The sequence below is a fragment of the Microtus ochrogaster genome, chromosome 6 (genome assembly GCF_000317375.1).
Source record: "Microtus ochrogaster isolate Prairie Vole_2 chromosome 6, MicOch1.0, whole genome shotgun sequence".
NCBI lineage: Eukaryota > Metazoa > Chordata > Mammalia > Rodentia > Cricetidae > Microtus > Microtus ochrogaster.
This window is the reverse complement of record NC_022013.1, coordinates 68,493,068-68,516,662: the sequence shown is the minus strand read 5'-3', so window position 1 is coordinate 68,516,662 and position 23,595 is coordinate 68,493,068. Positions and strand designations below refer to the sequence as shown.

Genomic DNA, 23,595 nt, shown 5'->3' with positions numbered 1-23,595 from the left:
CCCTACACCCTTACTGCCTGTGGGAGACCCCTCCCCCGTGAGATTCCCTTGTCCCTTAAAGCATCCTCATACCACTGCCAGCTGTGTCTGTTCTGGGCCCCACCCTCACTCGTGGTCAGCTTCAGCTCCTGTCTTTTCTTTTCTCAATCTCAATGGCTCCCTGCCTCTCTTCACACATGTTCAGCTGTCCCCTGCCCTGAAATAACCACCCTTTAGTCCTGGTAATCTCATGAAAGTAAAGCGTTCCTCTAGTTCTTCTTTATTGTTAAAACATCAGGAGTCAGATAGTGGGGTAAAACCTTAAATGATCAGAGAAGCTGTGGAGAAGCCACCAGTGACCTCCTGTCTCTTCTCTTCCTCTCTCCAAAAGATCAGAGATCCTCTTTAAGCCCCGCCTTACTACTTTCTGGCTCTCTATCTGTCCTCAGTCCTCCAAAACCTCTGTGGTTAGTTTTGGTCAGCTGGTGGCTAGCACTGCCCTCTGATTCAAAACAAACTTAATTTTCAGAATGCGATCAAACTATCACATAGCATGCAAGAGTATGTCCTCTGTCAACTCCCCTTCCTTTCCAACGTCATGGTTTAGTCTTCATCAGAGCCCAGTCTCTGGCAGTTCCTCACTGTCTGGCTTTGATATCCTTCATAGAAACAGCTCCATATGTCTTCATTTGTATGGTCTTCATATGTCCAAATATGAAATATGCCCAATATACACAGACATTTCTCCTAGGTTCTTCTCATCATTCCAGCTGTGATCTCAACACACATGCCTCTCTTGCCTATCTCTTAGTTCTGCTTATTTTGTCTCTCCCTCTTTTGTTCTCTTTCCACAGAGCTGTGAGCAGTCTTGACCTTTCTTTATGGCCAAGTTCTGCACTGTCTTTATTCCTCTTCATAGGGTGGGAAAGGTCCCCCATATTCTAGTAGTGCTTGGTGAGTCTCAGTAAACACCTGGAATGGCCACCGAGTTTCCGCCAAGGATCTATGACTTGTAAATCACTAACTGCAGCCTCGTGCTCTATTTATTGGGCAGGTGTCTGACCTTTCTTTTCCTCTGTCTTCCTTCCTTTGCTTTCATCATTTCTTTTCCGGTCAGGATATGCTGCTCCATAGAAAGCAATGGGGGTGGAAATACTGAAAGACTTAGCACTTATCCTCCAGGCTTTCGCTCTGGCCCCGACTCCCTGTGACAGGCTTCAGACAGATGTTTAGTGAAATGGGATGCAAATGGAAGGATTTTTTTTACACTCATTTATCACTGAGTATGTGTACATGGTGTGTCTACATGTGGGGGGAACACACATGGAAATCAGGAGACAACTTAGTGGAGCTGGTTCTCTCCACTTTCATGTGCCTTTGCCTGCTGCACTGGTCAATTTTTGTCAGTCTGACACAAACGTCGACATATCTGCGGAGAGGGAATCACGACTGAGGAATTGCCCTCATCAGACTGGCCTCTAGACAAGCCTGCGGGGGCATTTTCTTGACTATGGTTAACGTGGCAAGGTCAGGCTCCTCATGGGCAGTACCACCCTGAGACAGGTGATTCTGGGCTGTATAAAAAAGCAAGCTGAGCAAACTTTGGGGCAAGCCAGTCAAGAGCATTCCTCCATGGCCTCTGCTTTTATTCCTCAAGCTCTTGCCCTGACTCCCCTACGTGACGAACCCTAGCCTAGCCTGTGAACTGAATAAACCTTTTTTCCCCCAAGTTACTTTTGGTCATGATGTTTTTTCACGGCAATAGAAAGCAAACTAAGACACCTGCTGAGCCATCTGGGCACCCCTCAGACCAAAAGTTTTTAAATGCCCAAATCATGTATATTTGTTGTATAAAGTAAAATACTAGTTTCTTAAGGGGGAAGCTATGGGTGCCCCCAGCATCATCAATGTGTATGGTGTGTCCATCTTACCTCCCTGTTTAGGGTGCTGTATTTGCAAATATATGGTTACTCTGGTGTTTTCAAAGCTCAGTATAATTCTACATTGCAATTTCCCCATGATGTCTTTGTCTCTGAAAGTGCCACAGCGAAAGCAGCATTGCAGGGAATCTCGCCTGGCTTGGAGAGCAATGTACGATAAATGGGTGGACAGTCGGGTCAACAAGATAAACACAAGAAAGGTTGCCTTGTGGTCTGAATATAATGGGAGGTATCAGTGTCGGACCAAAACAGGTGAGAGCAGCAGAAATGCGCCAACCCATGAGCTCTTCCAGGCATGGACCAGATGAGTGATGTCTGAGTACAGAGATTAAGTGAAGGAGGGACAGGAGGGTCCAGTCACCTCCCATTGGAACTTCAATACTCACCTAACTGTCCTTTCTTCACTTGTGGCATCCCACTTGATTGGAAATTCAGTCCTGATCAACAAATAGAACTTTGTGTCAACCCTTAGCATAAGCACTGTGGAGGCAGAGACCATCCCTGCTTTGTCTACTGCTGTGTCTCCAGTGCCTGGAAGGATCCTTAGTATATAACAGGGATTCAGGATCACTACATGATGAAAGCGGGGATAGGCTATCTGCTCCTTTGCCATGCTAAAACATTCATTTCAGGGCTGAGGTCCTAGCTCAGAAACAGAGTGCTTGGGTAGGATATGCAAAATCCTATGTTATTCAGTGGGCAAGGACACTTACTGTTCCTGTAGAGGACATGAGTTCATTTCCCAGTACCCACATGGTGGCTCAACCATCTGTAAGTCCAGTTCCAAGAAATCTAATGCCCTCTTCTGACCTCTGCAGGCACCAGGCATACATGTGGTTCATATACATACAGAGACATGCAGACCAAACGTTATGCAGGCAAAGCACACATGAAATAAATAAATGTAAAAAAAAATTCTTTTAAAGATCCTGTGTTGGATCCCCAACACCATCAAAATAAATGAATTAATAAATATAATCTTTAAAATGTTCATTTCAGAAAGGCCATTAAGCTTACATACCCTCTTGGTGGCTGTCTTAGTCAGTATCCTGTGTTGTGAGGACACACTGTGACCAAGGGAGGCACCTTATAAAAGGAAGCATTTAACTGGAGGCTTGCCTATGGTTTCAGAGGGTTAGTCCATGACCGTCATGGCTGTGCCTGGCTCAGACTTGGCGTTGGAGCAGTAGCCAAGAGCCTGTATTCAGATCAGTAGGCAGCAGAGAGAATGTGAAACTGGGGCAGGTGTGGGATTTTGAAAGCTCAAAGCCCAACCCCAGTGACACACACCTCCAACAAGACCATGCCTCCTACCCCGTCCTGAACAGCTCTGCCCACTAGGGACGAAGCATTCAGATAGATGAGCCCATGGGGGTTGGTCTCATTCAGACCACTACAGTGGCCTTGTCCTTCATGGTGGCCTAAGAGCAGCCAAGAATGGCACAAAGCCCACTGAAGAGCAAGTAGACGGGCATGGAGGACAGCTGAAGCAGACTTCGGCAGCCTCTCTGGGCCTGACCTTACAAGGCATCTTTCACACTAATGAAGAAAAATCCAATTAGGCCAACGGTAGCAAACGTCACATAATTAAACATTGTCTTCCAGGGAGAAGATTACTCTGTGGAGGAAGAGGCAAGGAACTGGGAAGCCAGGTTAGGGCCAGCTCTGCTATGAAATGATTTTTATTACTCGGCACTTCATTTTCTCCTTAAACATGCCAAGAGAATTGATTTAGAGCTTTGTGAGGCACTGAGGAATCTCAGAGGGGAAAGTGTGTGCGAATCGAAACCCCTCCCTCCCTGCTGCCAGGCAGGCATTGTCCTGGGTGTTCATTGCATAGTCTTGACACTCCCTAGGATATAAGCATCTTTGAGAATCTGACTGGAGCTGAGGATGAATGCTCTTGTACATTCCCAGCCATTCTCTCTCCACAGCCTTCCAAGTGCCGGAATTATAGGTATGAGCTACTATGCCCCAATCAGAATTTTCAATTTTAGGGAAACTTGGGGACCTACTGTCCTGCAGACCCATGAGCCCCAAGGAATAGCCTTTCATGACACTAAGGGTTCAGTGTCGTCTTTAAAAATTTACTTTTAAAGCCAAGAAGATTTGCCATGAGCTCTCCTACTTCTCAGACTGGTTAGGAGCTGGTAAGCAAAAACAAAAATCAAAGCATTGAGTTTTCTTAACAATTTAATGTTTAAATGATAACTGCCTCCTTCACCAGTCCAGGAGCCATTTATAGCTTGTTAGAGGAGTTTCTCTATTCAGAACAAACCAATCTTGTGTTGTTGAGTTTCAAATAGCTTTAAAGGCTCGGATTTGCATAAGGGGTAGCCTTGATGGTGTCCTCAAGGTCCTTGGGATCTTTTGGATTCTGAGGAAGTTGGCATAAGGCCTGGGTCTCACACAGGTCTAAAAAGCAGGTGATGTCTTGGTGATACAGTGATAAGGCTTACTGCCTTTGAGAGACAAAAAAAAAAAATCATAGTTCATGAGGAGGGCTACTGTGTAACCAACATTAAAGGCAAATGAAGAGCCATTGACTTGTGATACAGTCCCTTGCAGACAGACCTTTAATATTAATAGACAGCTTCTAGGATGACAGTAAGTAGTGCCACTGCTTAGCCCACATTGGCCACTTAAGACACCTTCCATTGAAAACCATTCTGACACTATAGCAGTGCCGTTTTCTGGCCTGGCTAGTACGCTTTCTGTGGGCTCTTTCTTGTGTCTTACCACTTTTGGGAGCATCACTGGATTGTGGCCCTGGGTTTTCTTTCTGGTAGTCCCTTAAACGGGATGGGATGATGGAATGAGATGGGACATGACAGGGAATGATGGGATGAGATGCGATAGAATAATTGCATGGATGAAGGATGGGATGCACAGGGAGTTGGGATGAGATGGAGGATGAGGTGGGAAGAAGAGGAGTTGGCTTGTCTGCGAGGCCTATGTCCTCTATCAAGAAATTTTGAGGTGCTGACTCTTAAAGAATCATGGCTTTTCCAAGTTGCTGGCAGCAGTCAAGATCAAAGTGTGATTAATTAAGTATTCTCTGTGTTTGGCTTAACATTTCTGCCTGCCGGATTCTTATCCATCTTTCAAAAGGTTTATTTTAAATATCACACCCCACAGGAATTTCTTATTTCATCCTACCTTCACAGCGGAGATCTCTTCCCTTGCTTTGTGGTTTTTCTGGGACAGGTTCTTGCTATATAGTCTTGGTTGGCCTGGTACTTGCTCTATAGCTCAGGTTGGCCTCAAAACTCAGCAGCAATTCCCCTGCCTCAGCCTCTTAAGTGCCCTGAAGATAATCTCTTTGGTAATAGTTGTTTATCTGTCCAATACATTTTAGTAGGGACAACATTTGAGGGTCAACAAGATGGCTCAGTAAGAATACTTGCTGTGTAAACCTAAAGACATGAGTTTGATACCCAGAATGCCTGTCAAAGTGGCAAGAGAGAACTAACTCCAAAAATTGTCATCTGACCTCCCCACATGTACTGTGACCTTCATATATCGACACACCACACATACCTCTGCCTCTCTCCTGCCCTCCCTCCAGCTTCGCTCTCCCCACAGCCCCGATGATGAATAAAATAAAATTGTAGGGAAATGGGACTGCAAATTAATGATCATCCCGGCTGCTTGACCTCCAGCTCTCACACATGACAATGCTCAGTGCATATTTGTCCAATTGATTTCTTCTTGAATCTTTACAAAATTCCCCCAAAGTAGAAATGATCCTTCTTCAAACCTTGGTCTAAGATTGGATAAATAGATGAGCTCACCAATCAACCTATGATACCTTTCACTCAACCCTGAATTTCTCCCCTGTATGCAAGTATTTGAAGAATAAAACCAACACTAATGTTAGACCAAGAAAATGTGTGTCCTAACAGAAAGCAAGCCAATGAGTAAATTACTATTCCAAAGAACATTGCAGTTGGGAACAGGGAGAAACAAGGGTCAAACGATTGTGTTCACTGTTGCTCAGACAGTCCAGCACCTCTTACTACTGTGGGATTAACAGCCGGGCAGGCTGCCTTTGAAAATGCCCACGCTCCTTCCTGCCGCTGGTAGAGGGTGCCGGGCTAAGACCCCCGACTGTGCATTCATCACTGCCTGACTGTGTGTTATCTTGGCCTCTGACTTTGCCTCCTGTTCTGTTTGTTGCAATCTCACTGATAATTCCTGACATTCAGAGAGTAGGCAAAAGGATGAAATCATAAAAACCAATAAGTGGGCTCTTCTTGTTCTTATTAATGGCCCTCATACAACATTTTCTTTTGGAGGAGATAAGCAGGAAGGCCCCAGAATGACAGCTCCCAGTAGTTCTGATGTGTACATGGGATCATTGTCAACTTTTAGCTCATAATTAATCTTTGAAGATGGGAGAAGCTACGGGTACATTTCCTCCTGTATTTGGGGCAATATCCAAACAATAGGAGAGTACTCCAGTCAGTCTGCTGTCGTACCCAAACTTCGGTGCATGCCAGTGTGGGAACATCTGCATGGGTAAGAACCCTTTATTAGGAGAAGAGCTAAGCCTAATCTTCCCAATTGCCTTTGTTCACTGAAGGAAAAACTAAGCCCTAAGGAAATAATTAAGCCTGTCAGACACCTCAGTTGATGAAGAAGAATTTGACAAGCTAACTCTAAAAGAGAAACTCCAAGTGTTCAGAAGCCAAGTCCCAAGAGAGCCTTGCCTGGCGCCTGGCCTCCTGGTGTATGTATCCAGCCTCCATATTTACACAAGCCTGGTTCCTCGGGAGTTCAGTGCCAGGATAAGCCAGTACGCATCTCCTCATGATTCTGCCTGCGTTCCTTCAGACCCAGGACACGATTCTGCTAGCTGTCCCCACCCTCAGAAGAGCCAACTAAGTAATGGGCAGGTGAATGGCTTTGATCAGGACACTGTCCTCAAACCCGTGCTGACCCTCGCTGCCACCAGCCAACTCCGATTTCCACATCAAACTGCTCCAGCTCCCTGTCAGGGAAAAGCTGGACTGCTTCAAAAGGCCGCCAGAGAGCTGTCTAAGGAAGTGAGAAGGAGTCCAGGCTAGCCCCCACCATAGTGGCAGATCATCCTCTTGAGGTGACTTGTCCACTTAGACCCTGTCTTCTGCTGCCTCTAAATCTTGAGCCACCATATACTGTCTAATTTCCCTGGGTCTTGATACTTATTTTCAATTGTGTCTCTGTCTCTGTGTCTCTGTATCTCTCCTTTCTCTGTTTGTTTGTCTGTCTCTCTATGTGTGTGTTTCTGTCTCTATCCACATCGTCTGTCTCTCTGTGTGTATTTATGTGTCTCCCTCTCCCTCTTTCTCTCTGTGTCTTCCTCTGTGTGTGTCTGTCTCTGTCTGTCTCTGTCTGTGTGTGTGTGTGTTTCTCTGTCTCCCTGTCCATGTCCCCTGGCTGGCTGGCTGGCTGGCTCTGTGTGTGTGTGTGTGTGTGTGTGTGTGTGTGTGTGTGTGTGTGTGTTTCCCTCTCTCCCTCTGTCTCCCTTTCTGTGTGTCTGTCTGTCTGTCTGTCTGTCTGTCTGTCTGTCTCTATGCCTGTCTCTGTGTGCATCCAGTATCTTTCATGTGAGTTTTTGGCATTTAACTCAGGTTCAATCACTTTACTGGCTGAGCTAATGTCTAAACTCATTCACTCCTTCCTTCCTTCCTTCCTTCCTTCCTTCCTTCCTTCCTGCTTTCCTTCCCTCCCTCCTTTCTTTCTGTTAACACACTCTTATAAAAGAAAGATAACTCTCAGCCCCTCGGTCTTGCCCTGTTGCTGCTAAGCTCTTTAACTAATTGCATTTGCTGTCTGTCTTTCCAAAACTCCCTTGAGCTTTTCAGCTCCTTCTAACTGGGCCTTCCAAGTTACTCAACCAAGATGGACCTTACCAAGGTCACCCACCAGTGATGTCTCACTAGGTCTCTTTCCATTGATACCCAGTGGGAGCTCTAATGTGGCCATTCGGTCCTTCTCAACCCTTCCTGAATCTGTCATTGCTGTGATGATCCTTCTCTGGGTCCTTCGCTTGATCCCGGCTACTGGTTCTGTGTTGCAAGGTTATAGAGCTCTTAGGAGGTGGGGCCTAGCTAGAGAAGGCGTGTTGCTAAGAGCAGGCTTTTGAAGGTATAGCTCAACCCTAGTTCAGGTCTAGCTCCCTCTGCTTCCCAAGATGTGAGAAATCCCAGCTATAAGTCACTGCCACCTCTCAAATTTGACATGTCCATCACCAACCACCCTGTCCCTTCCTTCCCTGCCTTCCCAGCCTCCTTTTCCCACTTCGTCCCTTTCTACCAAGTGTCCCATGTCAGAGTTATCTTCTTCCTAACTGAGGAATGCTCCAAGCCCATCTCCTCGTCATTCACCCAGTCAGCTATTCTTTCCTCTTCCTGTCAGGGATGCCCCAAGTCTGTCTCCTCAGACTTGCAACTGCAGCCTTTGCCTTGGGACTTGGGCATCTCTTGCTTTGTCTCAAGCTGCTCAGTCTAGCTATGCTGACTGCATTCTGCACATTACCAGGGCACGCCATTCTCCCTAGCCTGTGGTTGGCACCTGACATGACAAACTCAAATTATCATGACATTCCCAGAGCTTATAGATTGAAAAATCAAAACAAAGCAAAACCTGAGAGTTAAAATACGCACTGTGTCTCACAGCTGGGCATAGAGGATCCGTGTAGCCTTCCACCTGGCAAGCCCCAGGTCCAGGCTCTCCTGTGTGTCCACACACTGTGTTACAACACCCTCTTGTAGCGTGCCTTTCATTGCCACCCTCCTCCAGTCCATTTATCCTGCTGACCTCAGCTACTACTTGCCCTGCTCAGAACCCCACCAGTGCCCTTAGCTTGTGAGGTGAGGTCTGAGGCATGCAGTTGGCCTCACCGCTATTGGTCCTGACAACCGTCTGGTCCCAGCTCCTGTGGGCCCTTGAAATACCCTCTGCTCCCTGCCCATGAATGGACTGCATCTCATGACTCTGCCTTTCCCATTCAGTGTCTACTATGACGACTGCTCCCTTCTGCTCCTGTGATTGACAGCTTTCCATTGTCCCCCTCAGACGTTCTCCCCAGCTCTTCCTACTGTGGTCCCCACCTACAGACTACCTTTGTGGATTTGTTATGGAGTTCTCTCTTTAGATTCTGAAAGTTCTCATCGCCTTAGGGTGCTGAGGGTGCCCAGGGACCTGCCCTGTCCTCAGCAATGCCCCTATCCTCTGCCCTGTCCTCCCCGCACAGTTCCAGTTAATTCTCCTCAGAATTCTCAAGGGATGCAGTTGCTTTCATGACCTGGACTGGGTTGCTAACACCCCCAGTCTCCACCACACAGTCTTACTCTTCGAATAATCCCATGAGCCTCTTCTCCCATTTTGCAGTTAAAAAGACCAAGTCTCAGAATGTTCAGTAGCTTTACGTGGTAGAGCCACTCTGTGGCCTGCGGTGTGACTCTTCTGTCTGTTCTTCTACTTCTCTACAACAGGGAGATCTCAGTGTGCCTGTGGGGAGCCAAGGATGGAAGGTATACATCTCTGTGCATGGTTTTACCAGGAACATCCGTCGCTAATGCCTTTCTCCACGGGATGCTTGATGACCACCGTCACTGCCCATGAAGAAAGGAGAGGAGGGCGCAGTTTTGTATGCAAGGGCCCCAACATATACCAAACAGAGTAACACTACTGGCTTTCCCTCTGCTTTCTGGTTGTGGCTGGAAATTCTGTCTTTGAACAAGGGTCTTCAGGAAGTGAGAGGACCCTAAGAAGTACAGAAAAAGCAGGGATTGCCCTAGGCAAATGTGAGCAAACTCAGTAGATAGACCGCATTATTTGTTATTTATTTATTTATTTATTTATTTATTTATTTATTTATTTATTTATTTATTTATTTATATCTCTATGATGAAATACTTGGGGCAAACATCTATGGCCGAGCTTTCAGTTCCAGATCAGGGGCTCCATTGCTCTTAGGACTGTGGCATAGCAGAAAGATCACGGCAGAAGGGCATGGTGAAAGGCTTCTCACTCTGTGGCAATCAGGAAGCAAAGAAAGGGGCAACAGAGAGAGAGAGGGAGAAAACCAAGGAAGGGGCTGTGGACAGGATACCCTTCCAGGGCATGCTCCCAGGAATCTGCTTCTTTCAGCGAGGTTCAACCTCTTCGTTTCTGTCCTCTCCCCACAATGTCATCTAAGTATGAGTTCGTGAGCGGGCTAATCCTTAATAAGGTTCAAACTCTTGTGATTAAGTTCCCTCTGAATCCTGCTTTGGGGCCAGGCCCCCAACACCTGAGCAATGGTTGGAAGAAGCTTCGTATCCAAACTCTAACTCTGTCTTAGAGGAAAGAGAATTAGCAGGTTTTATAAATGGATTTGGATCTTGACAGCCAACAGCAGGTGAAGTTATTTTAAAGACATTCTGAGTGTTGGAAAGAAGTGAAAGAAAGCCTTGAAGTATATGAAAAGGATTTTTCTATGTTTTTAAGGGATGCTGACTTTTCTTTCCTGCCTGTCAAGTACAGAACAAGAAGAAATTAACTTATCACGCACTTGGCATTTAGGAAGGGCTGTGTGATGCTTTGTGGTTGATTCAAGCAAAGCAGGGGAGATGTTAGTGGGACATAAGAAAGAACTTGGTAACAGCTGTGAAATTAAAACATAAATTAACAGCTGAGATAGACCACAAGGGTCCCCTAACTAGACTCTCAAAAGATAAGCATACGTTTGTCTAGCTCTCGGCAGATTTTAAAACTCAGTTGTGTTTATTCCTTTCTGTGGGTGCACAGGAGATGTTTTGCAGCAGTAATGGATACATTTATGCATTTGTTCCTGCAGAGGACCTTATAAACCAGCTCCTGTATTTGCTTTCCTTTGCCTGCAGTTTGGGAAATGAGCCTGGCTGTCAAAGTGTCTCCCAGCCCTGAGATCCCAGACTTCCTTTTACAGCATACTGTGGCAGATGACATACATCCCACTCATTGTGACAAACAGATACTGGACAGTGTGTCACAATACCTACATGTCATGTGAAAGTTCCACAAGGTACTTAAAGGGCACCATTGCTGGGGGTTATTCTAACACACACACACACACACACACACACACACACACACACGCACACACGCTCTGTGCCAAAAAGCCTTGAGAAAATGAAATCTGAGGAAAGCAGACTTCTGTTTTGAGCATGAGGGATGTGAAAGATGAAAATCAAAGTAACTGCTAATAGAAGAGAAGCAGCCAAAATGATAATGAGCTCTGTAAGTCCTGGAGAAGGAAAAGGAGAAGCAGATCGAGCCAGCAGTAAGAGAAAAAAAACAATCAACACAAGGTGGGTCAATGTTTTCTAAAGATTGGACTAAAAATAAATGTGGTGCAGGAAAGAGAGTGAGAGACAACCCGGGATAGGCTGTGAAACAGTCCTGATGCCATGACACGGTGTGGGAGCGGGAAAGGACACGCGAGTATTCAGGCAGTGTCGGAGGGTGGGCGTGAGGGTCGCTGCGTTCCTTCCTATGCAGATTTTCTGTGTATTCTTTCTGCAAAGCAGAGAGGACGCTGGCCTCCCTCTGACCTGGCATCTGTTCCAAACTCTTCCCAGGGTCCTCTGGGGATAGCATGCTCATTTGGGGAGTCGGTCTCGAAACTTGTTTGAACTATCTGGGGAATCATTGTTTCTGGGTGCAGGGTCAAGCTGGAAGGATCATGCTCTCTGTAGTCAAGTGTCACCCAACTGGGGTGGGGCTGTTTTCTGGTTTGCAGTCTTTTACAATACTTCACATATCCTGGGGATTTCCCTTAAGAAGATGACTTGATTCTGTCCCTACCAACTGTAGTTACTTCATCTCTTGTCTTTTTCCCTTGGCTTTCATTCTCCTCCATCCTATGGGTGCCTTTCTGAGTTAGGAATGCCCATGTCTTACAGAACTTCAAGGAAAGAGGTCTCCGGCCTACTGTGCTCTGAATGTGGTTTGCTGTTGACCCACCCTAGCCCAAACGCATGCCCAGGTTTGATCCCTAAAACACTGTATTAAAACAGTATCGAGTGAAAACTTAACTGACAATGATGTTTAGAAGTGTGACTTAGAAAGTGATTCGATTAGACCATTGGAGTAGAACTCCCCTAAGCCCATGATGATGCTTCATAAGGGGCGGGAAAGAGACCAGAAGACATGTAGAAGTCCATATGCTTTCCGCTATCGTCACATAGCCAGAGGGGACCCTCACCAGATCATATGCTATGTGGTTTAGACTTACAGCCTCTAGGCTGTGAGTTGTATAAACAAACTCGTTTTTGTTTTAGAATATATTGCCATGGGTATTTCATTGTATTAATGAAAAACAGACTAAGGTAGCTCCACGTTCAAGCCACAGGACTACCTTATCCTATCTCTAAAGACAGTAATATTGGGCGAGCAGTGAGTATGTTTCTTGGTATTTCATTTGATATTTCTGGGCTCATTTCCATAGTTTTAAAATATTTGTACAATGTGGCCTCATCATTGGCTAACATGGACATTATGGCCTCCTCTGTAATCGTAAACGATGTTTTTACTATTATCACTTCAAAGATTAAGAATTAAGATTAAGAATGAGGTCTGAGACAAGGAACAGAGTTGACTCAAAGGCCCTTGGCAGGTCCAGACCTCTGACCTCAGGTTCTGTACTTATGTCATGGTTGGGATGGCTGGGTGAGACCTGGCAGGGGTTGACGAGGAAGAGGATGGAGACTTCTCTGTGAGTCTGGAATGGGGAGGAGCTTAAATACAGACCTGGTAGGAAACCTTCCAGGGAGCTTAAGATTTTCCACATTCTTTGCAGCAGCTATGGAGTTCAAAAATCAGCAGACAGTTTTAGTGGAGATGAGAGGCATCAGAGGGAGGATGTGAACACACAGAAAATTATGGCTGTGGTAGTTTGAAGAAAATGACCCCCAAATGGAGTAGCGCTATTAGGTGTGGCCTTGTTGGAGTAGGTGTGGTATCATTGGAGGAAGTATGTCACTGTGAAGGTGGGCTTTGGGTCTCATATATGCTCAAGATATCACCCAGTATCTTAGATCACTTCCTTTTGCTTTTGCAAGATGCAGGGCTCTCAGCTCCAACACCATGTCTGCCTGCATGCTGCCATGCTTCCTGTCATGATGATAATGAACTGAACCTCTGAAATCTAAACAAGCCACTACAATTAAATGTTTTCCTTTATAAGAGTTGCCATGGTCATGATGTCTCTTCACAGCAATAGAACCCCTAACAAAGACAATGGCTGTATTAATCAAGGTTCTATAGGAAACAGAGCCAAAAGAATGAGTACGTATGTATACAGATGTATATGTTCACACATGTGCACGCATGCACACGCACACACACACACACACAGAGACACACATGGATTTATTATAAGGAACTGACCCGTGATTCTGGAGACTTGAGAATTTCCAAGATTTGTACTTGGGAAACTGGAGACCTAGGAAAGGTGATGTCTGGTTCCAGACCAAGTCTGAAGGCCTGAGAACCAGGAAAATCGCTAGTATAACTTTCACTCCAAAAGCCGGTGAGTTTGCAGCCCCAAAAGCTGATGTTTCAGTCCAAGCCCAGACACCAGAAAGTCTCCCCACCTCCCAATCATCTCTTTTCTGTCCCCGCCCCACTGTCACATAAGGAACTGATCTTCAAGTTAGAAATACTAGAACATATGTGATGTAGAACAACCGAAGATGTAAAATATAAAAGCAAGGAAGTAATGCTTCTCTTCTCAGTGTGTCCAGACCTCCTCAGTCCCTTGGATCCTCAAACGTGTGATTCCAAAATACCATTTGGTTGTCTTTGTAACATTGTAAAGTGTATATATTAGATCATAAGGAGACATCCAGCCTTTTAAAGAAGGGACATCTAGGTCCAGGAACTGGAGAAGAGCGGATTCATCATTACCCATAGACAGAATCTAGAGGACAGTTGAGCAGATGGTCGGTGAATGCTTGGAAAAGGACAGAGTGACCATTAGAAGCCAGTCCCAGAAGCTGGGTACCCAGGTGTGTGCAGGAAATCTGCCTCAGAGCCAATGTGCAAATAGCCTTTGAAGCTGTGAGTTGACCACAATGCGAGCCAGCAGTGAGACACTGTAACTAAAGAAGAAAACAGATCTCTGATGAAAATTCACCTCTCAGGCATAGAAAATATTCATCAAAAGGTATTGTCTGTGTTTCCAGATCGCTTTGTGGAAGTGCACTTGTTTCAAAGGAGTCAATGGCAAGTTTTTACATGGTTATAAAAGGTTAAAAAGGGAAGTGATGCTCCTGTTTACTGAGCAAGCAGCTCATTGTGTGTTAGGCATCAGATTGAATGCTGTGTACATATGTTAACGTGTAAGATAGTATCAGATAGAACTCATTTCTGCACTGTTTTAGATGCGGGAACAAAAGGTCACATCATTTAACTGCCTTGCTTAAGCCGAACAGCTAAGAAGTAGCAAACCTATGACTTGAACTGGTTCTTTCTTATCCCAAAGCTCATATTCTTTCCACTGTGCCAATCTGCTGGAACAAAAAGAGATCTGGAGATGAGTTAATTGAACTCCTGAAGGAAGAGAAAATATTTGTCTCTAAGAGGGAACTAGCAAAATAAATGCAAACGTTGTAGTTGGATACAAATATTGAATCATTGTCCATAGGTTTATTTAAGGGGTCAGAGTGGAGACAGAAGGTGGACCTAGTCTGGAAAGTTGCCATTTGTCAACCACTCGCTCTAAGTCAACCCCCTGCACCTTTTCTTTCAGCCCTGTAAATGAGGGTCAGCAGTATGACCACGCCCCTTGTACAACTAGAGAACAAGGAGCAGAGCAGGGAGGAGGTGTGGCTATGTCCAGCATCCCTGCAGAGCCTCTGTTGAAATCTAGGTCTGTCCTACCCTCAGGCCAGTCTTCCTACCCATTTTCCTTCACTGAATTCCTGTGGGTGGATTTCCAATCAACATAAGGGAATGCTTCCAAGTAATTAGAACCTTCCCAAAAGGGAATGGATGCTCTCTCGGGAAACAAATTGCCTATCACTGACAAACCCTGACTGACTGAGATGTTGGGTTCCAAGCCTGAGGTCTTCATGGTTGTTGAGGATTTGTGTGTGTGTGTGTGTGTGTGTGTGTGTGTGTGTGTGTTTTAATCTGAAATTCTATTTTTATTCTTTGACCACCATCCTCAACAGAAACACAATTTTACCTGTAAATTACTAGTCCAGGAAGCAGGGGAGAGGTATTACTGGACAGTCTTATGGATCTTTATGGCTTTATCCACCTGAACTCCAACATAATGATAAGTGCCAAGAATAGTTTATGTAAGAGATTGTGAAGTTCTCACTCTTTGTGGAAAGTATATGGCCGTAAGAATCTGTACAGGTTCATTGTTATGTTTTATCAAATAAGGGGAAATTATATTCTGTGCATATTATGAAATGAAAGCAAGAGATCTTTGAACTTGAAGAGGAAGCAAAGCCTTTCAAACCCTTAGGACCATCACTACTTTAATGATCTGCGTTAGTGCCCTATACCCTTGATGATTATGGTTATGGGTGAGAGGACTGACCAGGACACTTCCGGAAGCAGGTTCAGAACCACCCTCATCTTAAGAATAAAGACGAAGAAAGAGGGAGAAGGAGGGAGGAGGGAAATCCCTGAAATATGGTCCTCCTCCCTCCCAGTTTTGACTACCCACCCCACCCCCATCCACAGTTTTTCAGCAAACCAAGTAATGAAGGTTCTCAGTATGTATTTCTGTATCTAGAAGTCTAGAGCTGAGCCTTTAATTTTTAGATTTAGTCATTTGCTAAGGAATGAGGCCCCATGGAAAAGAGTCCTACTTCTTGGTCCTGCTGGTAGAATGTTGTCTCTATTCACCAAGTAATTATTTTTGGCTGCATAGAGATTGCTTACTTTTTATAACAACACCTGGCACTTCTGAACTTGGATGCAGCAAGCAGAGTGGTCTCCAGAGAGCTACAGTCCAGAAAGAGTGACAGCTTCCATGCAGAGGTTGTCACCAGATAGTCTGAAAAGGAGCTTTTGTCTACTAAGGTTACATCAACCTTAGCCCGCCGCTGCCCCTGCATACTTTCCGTATCTCAGTGTCTTGTTGGCTTGATAGTTTGCATTCATCTCTGCTCTGTCAGTTTTAAATCCAGCTCTCAGTCCTTCAGGGCATTACATAATAAATTAAAAACTTGATCAAAGGAATTTTATGTGTGATGCGTCTGAACTAACTGGTCCTGACTTCCTGTGGGGAAAATGAGTAGCTGGGCGGATTATATTAAAGATTCTCCTTTAACGACGGTGGGAATGCCTGTCTCCCACATGCCAGTCACTGTACTGGCCCTGAGTATGCCAAGAGGAGTCCTCGCTTCTTCAAAGAGCTCCCGTGCAAATGTCGTAGTGTGATGCACGCTGTGACACAAGTGAGCCCCAGGGGGTTGAGCAGCTCAGACTGCTGAAGGAGAAAGAAGGTTTCTCTGATCCAAGTCTTAAAGGATCTGCAGGGTGTCCCCAGGGATTGCAAACTCAAGAGGATGTGTGTAGCTGGCTCTGCAGACGTGGGTAGGTCAGGGCTCTGGAATGAGATGGAAACAGGGCAGGTACTCTAAGGTAGAGGAGCTGGGCTTTATCCTGCCGACAGTAGGAAGCCTTTAGATGGTTTTAGGATAAAAATAGTGGAGTGTAGCCTGTTTTTAAAAAGATCAGTGCTGGCGCTGTAAAGAATGGGTTGGCAGTGAGGTAGGAAACAGAAAGACGCATCCTGGGGAATGCATTGCAAACGAACAAAAGCAGACTGTGGAGATGAGAAAACCAAATGAGGGACACTCTGGGAAGAAGTGCTGAGAACCTGATCATGGGGAACGGGTACTGGCACCAGAAGAGGGAAGGACTCAAGGCCGGTGCCTAGATTTCGGTCTTGAGTGGATATTGTGCTCATTGAGGCCATGCAGAAGAGAAGGGCAGGGAGGGGCTAATGGTGACTGTAGGTAGAAGACAGGTAAGGCTGAGGAACTTGAGTCTCCAGGAGGGAGGATGTCCAGGGGATGGCTTCATGAGCCTAGAGCTCAGTTAGGAGAAACGGTGGCCAGCTGTTGGCTTGATTGCTTCTTTGCTATTAATATCTATTAATAAATTAATAATTTGACATATTTAGAAGGCTGAGGGGGATCCTGTGCACCCTGCAACCTCAGATTAGTTCTCTAGGAAGCCATGGTGTCTATTTGAAGATGAGACACACCAAAATACCTCAAAAAGAATTTAGCAGAGGAGATGTGGTTCCCTTCCCAGGGTCCTTTGCAGTGTTCTTAGTCTCAGCCCACTTTTCTTTTTAGTGTTTACCAGTTTGTAAGAGTAGTCCCAGTTTCTAAACTACTTAGCAGCAAAATTGGTAAAGAGAAGTGAGATGGTATGTTACTAAACATCCATCTTCTTGATAACCACACAAGGTATTTCTATGATCAGCCCTACTTTGTAGACAACACATTTCAGCTTCTAAATGGTTCCATTACTTCTAGCACGGTAAATAACAAACTTATAAAGCTACAGACACTAAGTTCCATCCTTTCGCCCATATCCTTAACATTATTTTTTATCAATGGGCCTGTTGTCAGGAGCGGCAGCATCCATCTATATAGACCTTTAATTCTAGCACCCAGGAGGCGAAGGCAGTAAGATAGCCTTGGGTTGAGACCAGCCTAGGCTATATAGGAGTTTTAGGGCTACATAACAAGACCCTGACTCAAGATAGATAGAGATAGCCCAGCGGTGGTAGCACACACCTTTAATTCCAGCACTTGGGAGGCAGAAGCAGTTGGATCTCTGTGAGTTCAAGGCCAGCCTGGTCTACAAGAGCTAGTTCCAGAACAGGCTCCAAAGCTACAGAGAAACCCTGTCTCAAAAAAAGGGGGGAAAAGATAGATATAAATAGAGATAGATAGTAGATAGATGATAGATAGATAGATAGATAGATAGATAGATAGATAGATAGATAGATACATACATACATACATACATGATAGATAGATACATACATACATGATAGATAGATAGATAGATAGATACATACATACATACATACATACATACATACATACATACATACATAGAAAGGAAGAAACTTATCTATCAATGTTACCAATGTTGTCAATGTTATTATTGAGAGAGGAAAAAAAGATTTGTGAAGAACTTGTGGCCCCAGTAGACTTCATTAAGAGCTGTACCCCAGCCACCCAGAGCTGACCCACTGGCCTCCACTGTTCCACCTTATGCTCTGATAGAACCCTGGACCAGCCCGTGTTAAGCATCCTCCAGGACGTCGTTTATAATCTTCCCTCCTTTTACTTCTGCCTCCACTTTTGTCCCTACCTTCCTAAAGCCCCAAGCCAGCAGCCAGAGGGAACTTTTGGGTCTAAGCATGAAAAAGTTAGTCGTCAGCTCAAGAGCCCCCAGTGGTCTCATCTTCAACTTAGAATACACGCTCTGAACTTCCTCTGTGTTCTGACCTTGGGTTCTGTGATCTTGCTTGAATCACACTGGTCATTTTTCATATCCCTCTAGCACCTTCTGTGCTGTGTAGGGCCGGCTTGTAACCTCTGTTCCCTCTTCCTAAAGTGCCTTTTCCTGGCAGTCTCCGCGATTGCCTTGCACGTGTCGTCTAGGTCTCTGAATTGCTGTGCGTTGTTTGGCCATCTTTTCTACAACAGCGGCCTCCGTTGTACTCTGCCGTTTCCACTGCCGGATTTTTCACCGTAGCACATCTTACTTGTGTATTGATATCTGCACAGAAGTCCTGTGAGCTCAGGAGCACTCAGCGCCCTGCTGCTGCCATGGCACCTGGCTGCCCATGCTTTCCAAGACCCGTGAGGAATAGTTAGAAACCCGGCCCATGTAGAGTGGGGTGGGAAATGAAGTCACTGTCACCAGGAGACCTGTAATAATGCAAATGTCTTAGATTTTTCAACATGCCGCGGTTGTTAATTTCCCAAGCTTCTTTTTTGGGGGATAAAGGTGAGCAGGTCTCAGAAAACCTGTGTACATTTCCCTGGGTTTGATATAGATTTATTGCTCAGGCAAAGATGGGAACTATTTTTCCCCCTTCCAACAGAGGTTGGCCATCTCCGGATGTAATCAATATTAATGTGGTTTCCACACCCTACCATGCCTGCTCTTCCAAATCTGGAAGTCCCTCACAGGAGCAACCATGTTTGTAGAGCCTCCTGCGTAGCAGCTTTTGGATCCCACAGGAAAAGGGTTTTCTTTGATGACTTGGCATCAGTGAGTTCCGCCTTCCGCCTCTTCGTGATCAGAGGCTTCCTGTGGACACCCTGGACTGAATGCCATTCAGTGTGTTTTTCTGTTGTTCTTTCCATAGGATCTTCTATGTCTCCCATGATTCCCAAGACTTGAAAATCTTCAGCTATATCGCACGGGATGGGGCCAGCAATATCTTCAGGTGTAATGTCTTTAAGTCCAAAAAGAAGGTAAGGGGGCTGTCATGGGTGGTCTGCTAGTTTTGTCTGATGGGCCCAGCTTGTCTCTGTCATCAATTTGTCTCCCTGATTGAGATTTGGAGGTGGATGTTTTAATATCAGAACTGGTAACACCACGTTAGTCACCTGTCATTGCTCCAATACGATGAAACCCTCTTTGATTGTAGGTAGCATCATCTGAACTTTGTACTTAGTTACATTAGCAATAGAGAGGGGTCCACTGTTTGATACATTTTTTGAGAGAGGACCAGATAGGCAGAACCAGCAGAGATACTGACCTTAGCTTGCAGGAAAGAAGCATTAACTAAGGTGACCCTAAACCCCAGTCTTGCGTGTAACTCAGTAGTCCAGCTGTATTAGTAAAGCATGACATGGGGAATCTAATTTAGCTTAGGTTATGATATCGGTTGTCATGGGAAATTATTTTAATATGACAACCTTGACACTGCGTAAATGTAAATTTTACACCTCCATAGAGGTGCCCTTTCTCTCTGTCATTCCTCTAGGGTCTGACATACAAAACTAGGATTTGGAATGCCTGCCTGGGGAGTAGAAAACCTAGAATTAACTTCACCGTAGTCCATACTGATTAAAGTCGATTGCCACACCACTGAGTCTCAGCTTCTTTAAAGATACATTGAGGATAGACAAAATTAGCATTTTCTTCTAAAAAAAAGTTTTATTAGCACATCGTAATTATACAATTATACATAATAATGAGATTTATGACATTTTCATACATGTACATGATGTGTTTCAATTACATTCATTCCAGTTACCCCACCTTGTTCCCTTCCCACTTTCTCTGATGCCTTAAAACCAGCATTTTCCAAAAATAAATGTATTTTTTAACATTTATCACCCAAAGTGTTCTATGTTATAACTACTGTATTTAATTTTCTGAGAGACCCTGATGTTAAGGAAGTCCCTTAACTTATTTAGTTTAGCATTTCAAAAACTGATTTGGCTACATAGCCATGATTTTTCCATGCAGTGTGTGTTTTTAGAAAGCACCCCAGCAGTTTCTAAGGCCTTACAGTTCTATTCTCAGAGAGAAAACATCAAGTCTGGCTTCTCATAAGACTCCAGTTCGCTGCCTGCACATCCCCTCCTGTGCCTTAAGGTGTCACTCATAGACTCGTGGATACTTTATCATGATCAAATGGACACTACAAGTAAAACCTGACAAGGTCAAAATTCACTAATACATGTGTTTCTTGACGTGAGGGTCAAGATTATGTCATGATTAGCCCATCTTAAGTTGAAAATATTATAAACTGAAAATGTATTTAATATATCCAATATAGCATCCATTATTGCTCAACAGCGCAGTACCTGTAGATTGGCCATTTCTGGAAGCTGTGGCTGGCTGCCACTGTCCAGTGCCGCAAGAATTTCCTACTGAACACCGTTAGTCTAGGGGGAAAAACTCAAATTTTGAAGTATAATTTCTACTATACATCCATCCATCCATCCATATGTATATGTAGCTTTTATGCCATCAAATAGTCAAAAAGTTGCCAAATCAAATCATCATAACTCATATCAGATAGATGTCTTGTTTCCTATGAAGGAGGAACGCACTGCTAACTTACCATGCCCTCTAAGATCTGTGCCCTTAGACACACTATTTTTAGGCCTTTTGTGTATTGTTTGTTTGTTTGATTGGTTGATTGATCGGCTATACTGCGGATGAAGTTTAGGATCTTTTCCAACTGTTCTTTCATTGAGCTCCACCTTCAGCTCTCAGACCCTTTTGAAATATGTCATAGAATGGACCAGAAAGTTCTAGAACCGGAAAGGCGTGTAGCGGTAGGGAAGGAGCAGTAACTTCTCACTGAGATGAGAAGGTGGATGAATGGCCAGGCTTACCATCCATTCATGACAGTTGAAAGGGCAGGAGAGGTGAGTAAGGCCATATCAGGCTGTGTGTTAGAACTTAAGGGAACTTGAGTAGGAAGAAGGAGAGAGAATAAGCCCTAGTCACGGGGGATGGACGGGTTTAGGGACTAGGAGAGTGAGAGGCTCAGTGATGGATAGCTACTGGACTGTCTGCAGTGTTCTCTCGTGTGCCACCCAAGAGTGAACCACCCTTCCTTCCGCTGAGTTCTTACCTATGCAGTGATTGCAATCTTGTACATAGACTGTGTACAACTTAGAGATTTGAGTTATAGATAACGTAGTCATTTACCGACTGCTTACATTGTTTATCTCATTTTATCTTTATAATGTGTATTGAGGAAGGTAAAATAAATGCTTTTTATTCTCATTTTCTTAGATTAGTAAGTGGAAACTCAGTCTGAGTGATTTGCCAGGTTCTCCTAGAAGGACAGTGGCTAGAGCCAAGAAGACACACAGAACAAAAGGATTTTGAGCAAAAAAGCATAGGTGAAGGAGATCCTGGATCCTTTCTGGGGCTCTAGTCTGGTGGCACAGCAGGCTGGAGTGTCCTGCTGACAAACCAGTGTGTGAGAATGGCCTCCACCTAGAACCTGGGTCTTAGAGTTAGGTACCGAATCGAGTTCCTATTGACCAAGGACACAATCTCTGCTTCAGGTCACCCCGGTTTCTTTCACACCTCCTAGCTCTCAGAGCTACTTCTCATTCTCCTGCTTTCTGTGTCCCTTTTGCCCTTATCTACTGAGTCTGTAGCTCTTCGTGGGGTTGGTTCTCAGGCCCTGTGCTGGCCTGCAGCCATGCAACTAGGAGAATTATTTCCAGACTGCCTGGACTATGAGCGCTGTTGCTGTTAAACTCTAGACAGGAGGACCCGTTTCCAAGCCAGGAAAGAGCAAGGAGTTGTTCAGCAAAGGAAACCCAGTTTGGGAGGGGTGGAGAATGTGTCTGGGAGGTTTTGCACGCCATCCTGGTTGGCCTCCAAATAAGTGTTTAACTTTCTTACAAAGCCCTTCTGGTTTCTGGAGATAATAGCTTGGGAAGGAGTTTTAATGGGCAAATCATAGGAATATTTAAGAGACAGGAAGAAAGAACTGTAGACTCTAAGGAAATGTATCTTGCAAGGATGGTTGTGGACCATTAAGAGTCACATTGGTGGGAAGTCAGGAGACCCAATACTCTCCCGAGTTCTCAGATTGATCACAGCATAGAAAAGTCTTGAGTGTCTTGCTTGCTGTGCCTAAGATTTAGTTACCACTGTTCCACACCGTGTCTCTCTGTGTGCCGGTGACAAATTCTCATAATGGGCCTCTAATGCGGTGTCATCCTTGCTATAGAAAATGGGTTGTCTCTGCTGCTGATGGAGAATACTGGCCAGACATCTCGGTCTTCCTCTTTAAGGAATCCTAGCCCTAGCTTCCAACACGATTATTCTGTACCTCTGGATCTTTCTCTAGTAATTCACATGAATGACCCGTGTGCTTCTCATCTTGAGGTTTAACTTGGAGCTGTTTGTTTGCAGCTGTTGGGTTCTCACCGGAAGCTAGACAGCAGATTGCTGCACATGCCTTTAATCCCAGCACTCAGGAGGCAGAGGCAGAAGCAGCTAGATCTCTGAGTTTGAGGCCAGTCTGGTCTAGTTCCGGGACAGACAGGGCAAACCCTGTCAAAAGAAAGAAAGAAAGAAAGAAAGAAAGAAAGAAAGAAAGAAAGAAAGAAAGAAAGAAAGAAAGAAAGAAAGGAAAGAAAGAAAGGAAAGAAAGGAGAAAGAAAGGAAAGAAAGGAGAAAGAAAGAAAGAAAGAAAGAAAGAAAGAAAGAAAGAAAGAAAGAAGAAAGAAAGAGGAAGGAAGGAAGGAAGGAAGGAAGAAGAAAGAAAAAGAAAAGAAAGAAAAAGAAAATAAGGAAAAAGAAAATCATATACCTAAGGTGTAGCCTTGGTCCCCAAGGCCAATTTGTAGTGGCTTTTGCTGTAATCGCTACTTGCTTATAGAGAACTCCTTAACTCTGAGTGCCCCAACACTGTGACGTAGTTATTCGTCCCATAGTGTCCTTATATGGTTAACAGTGCTTGGCCCCCACTTTATAATTAGCAAAAGAAATGGCCCAGGATAGTTAACTACCCCTGGTCACACAGTGAATGGATAAAGTCACTGAAATTAGAACTAGGTAGGCTTCCTCCTTGACAGTCCAGAGCTGTTACCACTAACCCTGTGGCATGGAGAGAAACCCAGGAACCTCTCAGGGCTTCAGTCTTCCAGTCACCCAAGAAGGCGAGAGGCATGTT

The 23,595-nt window shown here is 44.7% G+C and overlaps 1 protein-coding gene across 4 annotated transcripts in view; it reads left to right on the top strand.

The window, feature by feature from the left end:
* Positions 1-23,595, top strand: part of Nos1ap (nitric oxide synthase 1 adaptor protein) — a 276,554-nt gene that overhangs the window by 210,948 nt on the left and 42,011 nt on the right. For all 4 annotated transcript variants that reach the window (XM_005348779.3, XM_026779963.1, XM_026779964.1 and 1 more), the window contains exon 5: positions 19,297-19,405. In XM_005348779.3, the coding sequence (XP_005348836.2) occupies positions 19,297-19,405 (109 nt within the window). The remainder of the gene's footprint in view (positions 1-19,296; positions 19,406-23,595) is intronic.